This window comes from Chiloscyllium plagiosum, chromosome 13 (genome assembly GCF_004010195.1).
Source record: "Chiloscyllium plagiosum isolate BGI_BamShark_2017 chromosome 13, ASM401019v2, whole genome shotgun sequence".
Classification (NCBI taxonomy): Eukaryota; Metazoa; Chordata; class Chondrichthyes; order Orectolobiformes; family Hemiscylliidae; genus Chiloscyllium; species Chiloscyllium plagiosum.
Window position 1 is genome coordinate 53,020,810 of NC_057722.1, and position 12,247 is coordinate 53,033,056.

Genomic DNA, 12,247 nt, shown 5'->3' on the forward strand with positions numbered 1-12,247 from the left:
ATTTAATCTTGAAGGTATGTGACAATTAAAAGTAGTTTTGCTTTGATGAGTATTCATGGTGAACAAATGTATTACAAATACGAATGTTCCTACTGCTTGGTGTGCTGCAAACATTCCTCTGGCTTCATCTCTGCAGCGCAACCTGTCATCAGGAAATTACAATTCCACCGAGTTAAGTCACCCCACAATCACACATATCACAGAAGCAGGCTCCATAAAATCCTCTCACCTCCATGTTAATATTGCACAAACATAGTCTTCCAAACCCACCAACTTATGGCCAAAATTTAGCATGCTTTTCATTTATCTTACATAAAGTTTATCTTTTATCTTTTCCAAAGGTTTATTATTTGCTTCTATTACCATGTGTGTACTATTCTACATTCTCTGCAGTCTTTCAGTATATATAACAAAGTATAAACATCAGAAACGTACTGCGATGGTAGAAAAGATTGCCTCTGAAATACGAGAAGTTCACTTAACCCGGAAAAAAGTGTCAGAAAAAGAAATCACAACTGGAAAAATTCCAGAGGAGGGAGGAGTTTTCACAGAGACTGAAGGTTGTTAACAAACTAAAACTGAATCACTTGCTTTAAGAAAATTAATGAAGACTACAATAGCATTCTGTCCAAAGGTGCAAGGGAGCCAGCGCGATGGGGAGAGCAGCAGTGTGGACATATCCCTTTCTTTTGTTGGTAATCAGTGACTTGATTCATGGACAGAATACAACAGGTAAACAAACCGGGCATCTTTGTTGTCAGTGATCAGTTTTAGCTGAGATATAAAAAAGTTTCACATGAAACTAAAAATCAAGGGTTGACTGTATTAGATGTTGAAAAATATGTTCTTTATATTTTATTGCACTTTTCTGGCAAGATGCGTGATTTTAGCTGGTTAAACTTTTGTGAACATTTGCAAAGGTCTCTTAAGTTTTGCTATTGCTAACCTGTGCCTGAAAGCTCCTAGGCTTGGATTATGTGTGTGTCTGAAGGAGAACATGCACTCTCTGTAAGGTGAACAGAAACTAAGTGGATTGAAAAATTAAATTGTAAATGTGTACATGTGGCAGTCAGTTTCTCAGCAAAAACATATCTTTGCTGTAAATATCATGTTGAAAACTTCCCCTTATTTGTTCGACAAAGTTGATTTCTTTCTGAGTTCCACCTTCACTATCTTTTACCCTTTCATGGGAGCGTGATCTTTGCTGGCAAGGCCAGAATTTGTTGTCCATCTCCAAATATCCTTGAGAAGGTGATGGTGAGTTCCAGCAGCAGTTGCTTCAGACAATGGATTGACATGGATTTATTTTATCCACAATAGATTTATGAGGGGAAAAAATAGACTGTGGCCCGAACAGGTAACACGCCAGCAGTGGAATTGCTCAGTGAGCTGCATGAAGTTTCATTTGTATGGAAACCTTAAATAATGTGGCAAGCAAATAGAGCTTGTTGGTTTGGGTCTGAAATATATGATAGGGCTCCAACATCCAACCACTTTCAGGCTGGGCTCCCAGTGGTGTTTCGGGTTGTTGGCGTGGGATATGAAGCTAAAGGTTGTGAGCCCAGGTTTGGCACAACACACAATATTTTTCTGGAACCAGGAAGAGACAACAGAATCATTACTTTGACAATGTTTTACAGTTGTTTTCAAGGTTTCACCAGCAGTCACATCTGCATTTCACAGTGGTTCACTGACTCCTGAACCCCAGTTTTGTAAAGCAATATTATACATGCTTCAGGTACATGGGCTACTCATTCATTTAGAGACCTGCATATAATTGGACTCAGGTGGTCAATGAGCTTCCACAGCTCCGTAAGGTGTACACTATGTCCCCATCCTCAATTTTGAATTTCTATTTGCCCAAACAGCTCAAAGTATAATTTCTTCCCCCCAGTTCTTTGATGAACTGCCTATTTGTGCAAGACCTACCAATTCTGACATCTCAGGAAATTCCAGCATAACAATATTCTGGTATAACTTGCATTTACAACATTAGGTTCAACTAGCTTGTGAAGGAGATGCGATTTTGGGAGGGACGTGGGGAAAGGTGAGGATCCTTGTCATAGAGTCATAGAGATGTACAGCATAGATAGAGACCCTTCAGTCCAACTCATCCATGCTGACCAAATATCCTAAATTAATCTCCTCCCATTTGCTGGCACTTGGTCCATATCCCTCTAAACCTTTCCTATTCTTGTACCCATCTAGATGCCTTTTAAATGTCATAATTGTACCAGCTTCCACCATCTCCCCGGCATTAATTCAATACATGCACCACCCTCTGCAGGAAAAAGATAACCCTTAGGTCCCTTTTAAATCTTTCCCCTCTCAGTTTAAACATATAATCTTTAGTTTTCAACTCCCCTAACCTTGGCTATTCACAGTATCCATGCCCCTCATGACTTTTCAGGTTTCACAACATCTCTCCTATAGCAGGAAGACCAGAATTGCACACAGTATTGCAAGAGTGGCCTAAACAATGTGCTGTACAGTTGCAACAATGCCAGGAGAGTGTGTCAGGCTTGAGGGACCAGCTGGTGTTACCTTGCCGGTCAATTTTGCATGTTCACCATATTTTATTTGCCTTGATAGACCACTTCAGTTGTATCAATATAACTTGTTCAAGGTGAAATGAAGCCAGCTGCATGTGGGTTGCTGTATGTTATTCAGTGGGGAGTGCATTCAGTTCCTCCTGTTTATTCTGGACTTTCCTCTTTCTTGGTTTTCATCTCACACTCTCATTCCTTTAGAGGTGTGGAGCAGCCTATGAATTACATCAAAAGTTCCCTTGTTTGGGGGGGTGGGGGGCTTACTAATGGATGGGACAACTTTGATGTGGATTGTAGCTACTAAGTTGATTGACAACTGTAGGAGGTAGCACCTGACTGGGAATGCAGACTCAGGAGGCAGGCACGATTCATGCGAGTGAAAGACTTTAATTCATGTAGAAACTGGTTAATGCAGGGAGACGGCCAAAGGATCTTCCCTGAATCTGGCTTCAATGTACAAGCTTAATTATTCACCTAATCTTTAACTCACATTGGAAGAGAGATCAATGACACACTCTGATTTTACAGTAAAAAAAAGTATTCTTATACATTTTGAGTTACAATGATCACATGCAATTTGGTCACTATGTCCTTCCCTCTTAATCCATATACCCAATCCTATCAGACACCTAATCAATGATTGACATGCCAAAAGACAGCCCCAGGTCCCCCATGATTTTGTGGTGTTTAACAGACACTATCGTCTCTAGGCTTTGGGATCTTCTTGTGCATTCTATTTATTCACATTACAAAGTGACTTGCTATTGTTCTTCAGGTCTGTCCTAGACATGCTTATCTCCAAGGACAGCTTGAATTCTGTTATTCATTGTATTCCATGTGCTGCCTTTATTACATTCAGTTACTCCTCATATTTCCCACTGTCCTAATTATATATGTAAAAGTGCAAAAGCAGTTACATAGATTACTTACAGCGTGGAAACAGGCCCTTTGGCCCAACAAGTCCACCCTGACCCTCTGAAGAGCAACCCACCCAGACCCATTCCCCTACATTTACCCCTTCTCCTAACACTATGGGCAATTTAGCATGGCCAATTCACCTAACCTGCACATTTTTGTATTGTGGGAGGAAATGGGAGCACCCAGAGGAAACTCACGCAGACACGGGGAGAATGTGCAAACTCGGCATAGACAGTTGTCTGAGGTAGGAATTGAACCCGGGTCTCTGGCGCTGTGAGGTAGCAGTGCTAACCACTGTGCCACCGTGCCTTAACAGCACAGAAGAAACCCTGCATGTTATGGTTGTCTGCCATTCGTTGTGCTTCCAGAGCTTACTCCACCCCCACTAGTCCTTTATTTTTGACTTTTGTGTCGAGTTGCCTACAGGCCTGACTTTTCTCTTCTGTGTGTGGTTGTTGTTTTACTCTCAGACATTCCATGCTCTTCCAGCTTATCAGTTTTTGGATCTCCTGATCATTCTTGTCAAATCAGTTTGATGTTTCCTGGTTAGGTGTCTGACTGTATGTTGCAGGCAGTGATGATGGTGGGCTTGAGGGTGGACCAGAGACTATTGGAGGAATCCTGCGACTTGGTGTTGCCAAGGGTCGTTAAGGTTGGGGAAAGGGGCTGGTTGTATGACACTAACTTTTCCAAGCCTTTGACTGCCTCAATGTTGAACTTCTTGCGGCACTTGTTCTTTGTCTCTGTTGTGGCAGGGCTATCTTTATGTGGATTCTGGCTCGAATTAGGCAATGGTCCATCTAGCAGTCGTCAGCTCCTGTCATGGTGTGGGTGATTCTAAAATGTTTCCAATCCCTTGCTCTGATGATGACATTGTCAAGGAGGTGCCAGTGTTTGGAGCTCAGGTGTTGCCATGTTGACTTGTATTAGTCCTTTTGAGGGAACAGTTTGCTTGTCATAAGGAGGTTGTGTTCTCGGCATTCGGTCAGGAGCAGGGTGCCATTGGAGTTTTGCTTCCCTACCCCCTCTTCTCCGACTACATCATCCAAAAGTCTGCACTTTTGCTGACTCTGACATTGAAGTCACCAAGAAAGATTAGTTTGTCCGCTGCAGGACCCGTGTGAGAGAGAGATTGGTCAAGGCTGGAGTAGAATTATTCTCAGCTGCTGCATCAAACATTACTGCATTTGCTCTGAATACTGTGACATCCAGGTTCCAAGCAAGTCAGAGAATGTGAGTGCTGCAGATGCTGGAGATGCTGGAGAGTCAGAGTTGAAAAGCAGGGCACTGGAAAATGCACAGCGGGTCAGGCAGAATCCCAGGAGCAGCAGAGTTGACGTTTCAGGCATAAGCCCTCAGATGCTGCTTGACCCACTGTGCTTTTTCCAGCACCATGCTTTTAGGTTCTGAACAAGGATGAGTCAGTGAGTCATGGGGCGTTCTGCAGGGGGAGTCTGTGTGTTGATTCATCAGTTTGTTTTTGATGGTGAAATCTCCAGGAATGTGGTGCTCTTCTTCAGCCTTGCATTTCCAGAAAAAGTGTAGCCCTCACGTTGCTTTCTGAGTTGCCCTTCCCCTGTCCACCGGGTTTCACTCAGGGAAGCAATGTCAATATCGTAGCAACTAAGTTCCCAGGCAACGATAGTAGAGCAGTGTTTTAGTCTGTCACTGACAGGATTATCCATAAGAGTCCTGACATTTCAGGTCCCAAACTTCATCCTGAGTGTGTGGACGTGGGGAAACCATTGCACACTTGCTACCTGATGGGTTCAGCAGCGCAAGGTTTTGCTCCAGTGATGAGGGGTTTCTAAGGTAACTGGAGACCAAGCACTACTGCTTGGCCTGGAATGGAATGCAAAGTGTGGCGCTGGGCAGCACCCCCTGCTGGGGCAGTGTGAGCTGTGCATAATGTTTGTTCAGTGACAGTTGGAGTACTCATGGAGTACTGTAGCGACACTATAGGAAGGATATGATTATCCTAAAGACAGTGATAATTATACCAGAGATGGAAGAGATTCAGCAGGACGTTGCTTGCCTACAATGATTCAGCTATGAAGAAAGACTAGATAAGTTGGTCATGATTTGGAGGTGCTGGTGTTGGACTGGGGTGGACAAAGTTAAAAATCATACAACACCAGGTTATGGTCCAACTATAAGCATTAGTTTTCAGAGCACTGCTTCTTCATCAGGTGGTTGTGAAGCAGGGCCATAAGACACAGAATGTATAACAAAAGATTACAGTGTCATGCAACTGAAATTATATAGTGAACAAACATAGGTTAAATCTTTCATCTTCGACAATGGATCTGCTGGCTTCAATCCTTTAATATGTAGATCCCAGAACTTCTTTTAAGTCACATTCTCAAGACAGCTCAAGGTTCTATAATAAAAGGTGCCATCTTAGCTCAGACAATGCATTAAATGTGTGAGGTTAAAGTCTGTCTGTATCCCAATTTTGAGTCAGAGTGGTTCTATTTCTAAAGTGAAACTTACATAATATTATATAGATTGACTGCCTGTAGGTTATGCATTTTTTCAGCAAAATAGAATATATCTGCGAACATAATTCTGCAAATACAAATTCACCCTACAAGTTTATATCTGTATGCGCATGCAGGAGAGAGACAGAGTACATGTGTGCATGTGAGTGTGTGCGTGAGTGCATGTGATGGAGTGTGTGTAAGCTTGGTAGAGTGCGTGTGAGTGTGATGGAGTATAAGCCTGTGAGAGGGTGCGTGCATGGGTGTGAGTGTGGCGGGTGTATGTGTGTGCATATGAGAGAAACCGTGTGTATGAGAGAGGGTCTGTGTTCGTGTATGAGTATGTAAGAGTGTGTGTGAGAGAGAGTATATAGTGCAGTGGGGTCACCTGTAGTGTGACATGAACCCAAGGTCCCAGTTGAGGCCATCCCTATGGGTACCGAACTTGGCCATCAGCCCCTGCTCAGCTACTTTGCGTTGTTGCCTGTCCTAGAGTCTGCCTTAGAGGATGGTCACCTGAAGATCCGAGGCCAAATGTCCCTGACTGCTGAAGTGTTCCCTGACTGGGAGAGAACAGCCCTGTCTGGTGATTATTGTGTTATGTATATTTATCCATTGTTGTAGCATCTGCTTGGTCTTGCCAATGTACCATGCCTCAGGGCATCCTTGCTTGCAACGTAACATCTGAGCTACATATGAGATACACTGCAGGCAAGGTTGCCCTGTGGCATGATACATTGGCAAGACCAAGCAGACACTATGACAAATGTTGAATATACACCGCACAACAATCATCAGACAGGGGTGCTCCCTCCCAGTTGGGGAGCACTTCAGCGGTCAGGGACATTTGGCCTCGGATCTTTGGATGAGCATCCTCCAAGGCAGGCGTGGGGACAGGTACCCATGAGGATGGCCTCAACCTGGACCTTGGGTTCATGTCACATTACAGTGAACCCAACTGCACTATACACTCTCTCTCACACACACATACACACACATTTGTACATACTCACACAATGTCACAGACCCTCTCTCATACACAAATTCTCTCTCATACACACATATATACACACCCCATACACATACCCTCTCACAGGCTTATATTCCATCACACTCACACACACACACACTCTACCAGCTTGCACACACGCAAATACACACTCTCTCATGCACTCAAACACACACGCACACACACACTCTGTCTCTTTCTCTCCTGCACGTGCACACAGATATAAATTTATGGGGTGAATTTGCATTTGCAGATATAAACTAATTTGCTCAAAAATTCATAACAGACAGGCAGTCAATCCATATAATATTTCACATTTTAGAAATGGAACCGTCTGAATCAAGTTTGGGATACAGACCGACTTTTAACCTCACACCTTTAAAATATTGTCGGAGCTGAGCTGGCACTTTTTGTTATAGAACCTTGGGTTGTCTTGAGAATGTGACTTAAAAGAAGTTCTGGGATTTGCATATTAAAGAACCAAAACCAGCAGACCCATTGTAGAAGATAAAAGATTTAATCTATGTTTGTTCAGTATATCATTTCAGTAATCTTTCATTATAAATTCTGTGCTTTATGGTCCTGCTTCACAATCACCTGATGAAGAAGCAGTGCTTCGAAAGCTAGTGCTTCCAAATAAACCTATTGGACTATAACTTGATGTTGGGTGATTTTTAACCAAATAGGCTGGGTTTGTTTTCCTTACAGCAGAGAAAGCTGAAGGGGATCTATACAAAATTCTGAGGAGCATTGACAAGGTTAATAGGTAAAACTTTGCCCTTGAGTAGAGGATCAGTATTCCTGATGAAGGGCTTTTGCCCGAAACGTCGATTTTGAAGTTCCTTGGATGCTGCCTGAACTGCTGTGCTCTTCCAGCACCACTAATCCAGAATCTGGTTTCCAGCATCTGCAGTCATTGTTTTTACCGAGAGGATCGGTAATCAGGGGGCACAGCTTTGATGTAAGGAACAAAAGGGTTAAAGGGGATTGGAAAAAAAATGTTTCCACCCAAAAGGCTATGGGTATGTGGAGGTGTCGGGGAACCTGCCTGACACAGAACCTCTCTACCCTCTCTACCTTCATTTCTGACTCCAATTCCACCTCTAATGGCCTGGTAAAATTTTACCCAGATATTCTTGCAATGGAGAAATATCAATTAATTCATCCTCTTGTTTTATTTTTCATAGTTTGACAAATTTTGGTTTGCCTTACTGTGGTTACTTTACACGGCATCACCAGATGGTAAACATGATGATGCTCATTTGAAGGGAGTACAGATAAATAGATTGCATGGCTTCTGTGATAGTTCTGTGGTTCTGCAATTCTATGAATGTCAGATGGCGAAGTTCACTTGATCGACCCAGAGAAACAAACCCATTGTGCAGCATCCATTTTTTTCTTAAATGAGGTTTTATATTCAAAACTGTATCTGGGAGGTTATGTTGCATTGAGGTCAGTATTTCAGTGAAGATGAATTTCCAAAAAAAGTTTTAAAATTACTTAGTTTAAATCTATTTGAAATTAAACTTTTTTAACAAAACCTGCCAAACTGGCTTCATATTCCAGCAAAGAGTCGGTCAAGTTTGTCGTGGTGGCGAAATAGTGTTCATCACTAAGTTACACCATGACCTGACTCCCTTCTCCTCAGGTATGCTCTCCTCCTTTGTACATCTCACTTATCTTATTCCTTTTTCTCATTTGTTTTTAAAAATCACAGTTTCCCAACACCCTCCCAACCGTATAAAATAAATCTTTATTTCTTCATTTAGCCTCTGTGCCAACAGCTCCTTCTCTTCAAGGATTTGAAACTCCAACTCAATTCCTCATGTTCTCCTCCTGGGTTCACTGCCTTCTTTCCTTCTCTATGGCTCTCCCTTCATGTAAACTTTCAAACTCCCTTGACTGTGCCAAACTGTGTCTTATTTCTAGTTCCATTGAATTAGTTTCAGATAAAGCCACCTCTAATTACTTTCTTCTATTACTCCATACTTATTTCCCCAAACCCAATCCCATCTTTTTCTGTACCTGTCTCTGCAAAAAAGTAAATTCAGTTACCATTACAAAATTATAGCCACATAGCCGGGCGGCACGGTGGCACAGTGGTTAGCACTGCTGCCTCACGGCGCCAGAGACCCGGGTTCAATTCCCGACTCAGGCGACTGACTGTGTGGAGTTTGCACATTCTCCCCGTGTCTGCGTGGGTTTCCTCCGGGTGCTCCGGTTTCCTCCCACAGTCCAAAGATGTGCAGGTCAGGTGAATTGGCCATGCCAAATTGCCCGTAGTGTTAGGTTAAAGGGGTAAATATAGGGGTATGGGTGGGTTGCGCTTCGGCGGGTCGGTGTGGACTTGTTGGGCCGAAGGGCCTGTTTCCACACTGTAAGTAATCTAATCTAGCCTCTGGCTCTTCGCATGCCTCAACATTTCTGCAGCTATTGTTTTGCTCAACTGTACCTTCGCCTCCATTGATGCCCTCAATAAAAGCATTTCTCTCTCTCATCATTCCATTAGTACACCCTCATCTCTGCTTCTTAGTTCACATGACACAGACTGAAAAGGGTAATGTGGATGACAGATTTGACCAAAACCTCAGATCTGGATGAACCACCTGAAACAAAGTCTCACATGTTTTTCTTATTTACAAAATCTGCTCACTATTCTAGCATCACACTTAATCCAAATCATCCCCTGTAAACCCCCCATTCCCCCCCCCCCCCCCACCTCATCTCCAACAATAGTTGTGAGATGTTCACGGGCGACTTTGTGATCATCTCATTGGTTGCTTCGATCTCCTGTTCACTCACCTTCCTGGCCAAACCTCTCCTAAAAGTGACTATCTTCTCTAGTGCTGAACCCATTGCTTTGTTCTCTCAATCCCACTTCCACTGAACTGATTGCGCTTCAGAAGTTGATGATGGAGCACAATTTGGACTGCTGTAGTCTATGCCATATAAATGCACTCATAGTGCTGATAGGAAGTGAGTTCCCAAATGTTGAACCACTGACAATGAAGAAATGATGGTATATTTCTCAGCTAGATACTAACTACATTGTAAAGGAACTTACAGGTAATAGAAGATAGTTAGAATTTAGAATACCACGTCAGTGGTTCTTGTCCCTGTTGCACGCTGTTCTTTGTCCCCATTTTCCCTTCTCATTCTATAAAACTGTCTGTTCTTTATACTTGCAAACTTATTCTGTCTGAAGAAAATCAATGGTAAATGATGCATGAAGAGTTATATGTTTAAGTATAATTGTTCTTGACAGAGAATGTTGTATGGTACAGTCAATGTGATGCATTTAGTACTTGAAGCTGATGTGACAATCATAGACTTTCAGAATATTTCATTGCAGTGCAGAGTAAATAAACAAGAGAGTGTGCTTCATCATGGAAGTGCCCATTCAAAATTCTTTAAACTTCAAATAAAAAAAAACAGAAGGAGTAACTGGGTCACTCGAAGTCAGGTGGGTACTTTGGCCAGGGGCAATAAGATCAGGAAGAGTCATGTGGGAGTGGTTGTGATGGTTGGATTGATAGCTGGCTCAAGTCAAGTCAGATTAGGCCGTAGTCAGTTTGAGGGGCTGTGCTTAGTCACATAAGGACTGTAGCTGAGTTACAGGCAATTATGAAGGGGTCAGTTGTTATTGGTAGTTGGCTGGCTAAATACTGAGTTGGAATTATCCTGGTTAAATACTGAGTTAACCCAATAAGGTTAACATTTCCAGGTCTTATATTCTGATTTTCCTTACTGAAGTGGATGATTGAATACTTATCCACATTTTCCTGCATCTGCCCCAATATTGGCCCACTCACTCAACTTATCTAAATCACCGCGAAGTTGTTTTAACACCACCCTGTCTGCTCACAGTCCCACCTTGTTTGGTGATGTCAGCAAACATGGAAATATTACATCTGATTCCCTCATCAAATTCATTAATATGTTTTGTCCACGAGGATAAACATTTTCTATATGCAGGATTGGGATCTGGAATGTACTGCCTTGGAATGTCATAGAGGCAAGTTGAATTGTGGCATTCAAAAAGAAACTGGATATTTCAGCAAGGGAAAAGCAGCTTCAGGGTTTTGGGGGAAAAGGCACACCAGTGGGATTAGCTGACTTGCTTTTACTTCTTGACCTGCACTCATCAGCACAGGTATTGATAGGATAGCACATTGTTGTTTCTTTGGTGATTTGATGTTTTTTGTGATTCTGTCCTGATGAGTATAAGTTAGAAAAGCTTAACAGCATGCTTCCTTTTCAGCAGTACATAACATCCTAACTATGGAAAGGGTTCTTGATTTGAAATGGCAATATTGTATCAGGATATTATGCCAGACTTAATATTACTTTTGGATAGAAATAGTAAAATGCAACCTCAGTTATAATTCAGGATTTAATTTTTGATTTTGTTTACACAGTTACATCAAATGTTTCTATAACTACTGTTGCTGAGACCTCAACAGTTGTACAATCAACGAGTGTGACACCAATCTCTATATCCATAATAGAACCAACAACTGACACCACAACTCAGCCAGTAACATGTGAGTTCACAACTACAACAGCAATAATTCAACTCATGCCAGAGTTTATAATTGAATTAAAAATGATTACATTTTCTTGCTTCATCGTCTGGAATACATAACAACTTAAGTACACAGGTCATTCTGATTGACAAAATACCATCACACCACATAGGAAGGGCATGAGTTAGATCATTTTGTACTTGAATGCTAATATTTAGTTTTGTTTAAGCAGCTTCATTAGATAATCTTATGAATTCAGATATCACATGGCTTATGAAACCAATACTTGCCTTGTTTAAAAATCTGTGGCAAAATCTTGTCATTGATTTAAATAAATCCAGGTATTCATTACTCTCAAAATTCAAGCCCACAAAGGTAATTAAATTTGCAGCCTTATATCATTTCCATGCTTAGCATAAAGAAACAGCATTTTCAAATGAATTTCTTCCCAAAGTTCTACATATTGAATCTTTACAGGGTGGAAACAGGCCATTTTCACCCAACATGTCCATACTGACCATCTGAAAAGTATCCTACCCAGACCCATTCCCCTACTCTATATTCGTTGAAAATGTGTTGCTGGAAAAGCGAAGCAAGTCAGGCAGCATGCTGCCTGACCTGCTGCGCTTTTCCAGCAACACATTTTCAGCTCTGATCTCCAGCATCTGCAGTCCTCACTTTCTCCCCTAATGCACCTAACCTACACATCCCTGAACACTATGCACAATTTAGCATAGCCAATTCACCTAACCTGCACGTCTTTGG

General features: G+C 42.0%; 1 protein-coding gene across 3 annotated transcripts in view; it reads left to right on the forward strand.

Moving 5' to 3' along the window:
• Positions 1-602: 602 nt before the first annotated feature.
• LOC122556327 (mucin-2-like) overlaps positions 603-12,247 on the forward strand; it is a 29,718-nt gene continuing 18,073 nt past the window's right edge. For all 3 annotated transcript variants that reach the window (XM_043702955.1, XM_043702956.1, XM_043702957.1), the window contains exons 1-2: positions 603-732; positions 11,375-11,500. In XM_043702955.1, coding sequence (XP_043558890.1) covers positions 654-732; positions 11,375-11,500 — 205 coding nt within the window. In that variant the 5' untranslated portion in view covers positions 603-653. The remainder of the gene's footprint in view (positions 733-11,374; positions 11,501-12,247) is intronic.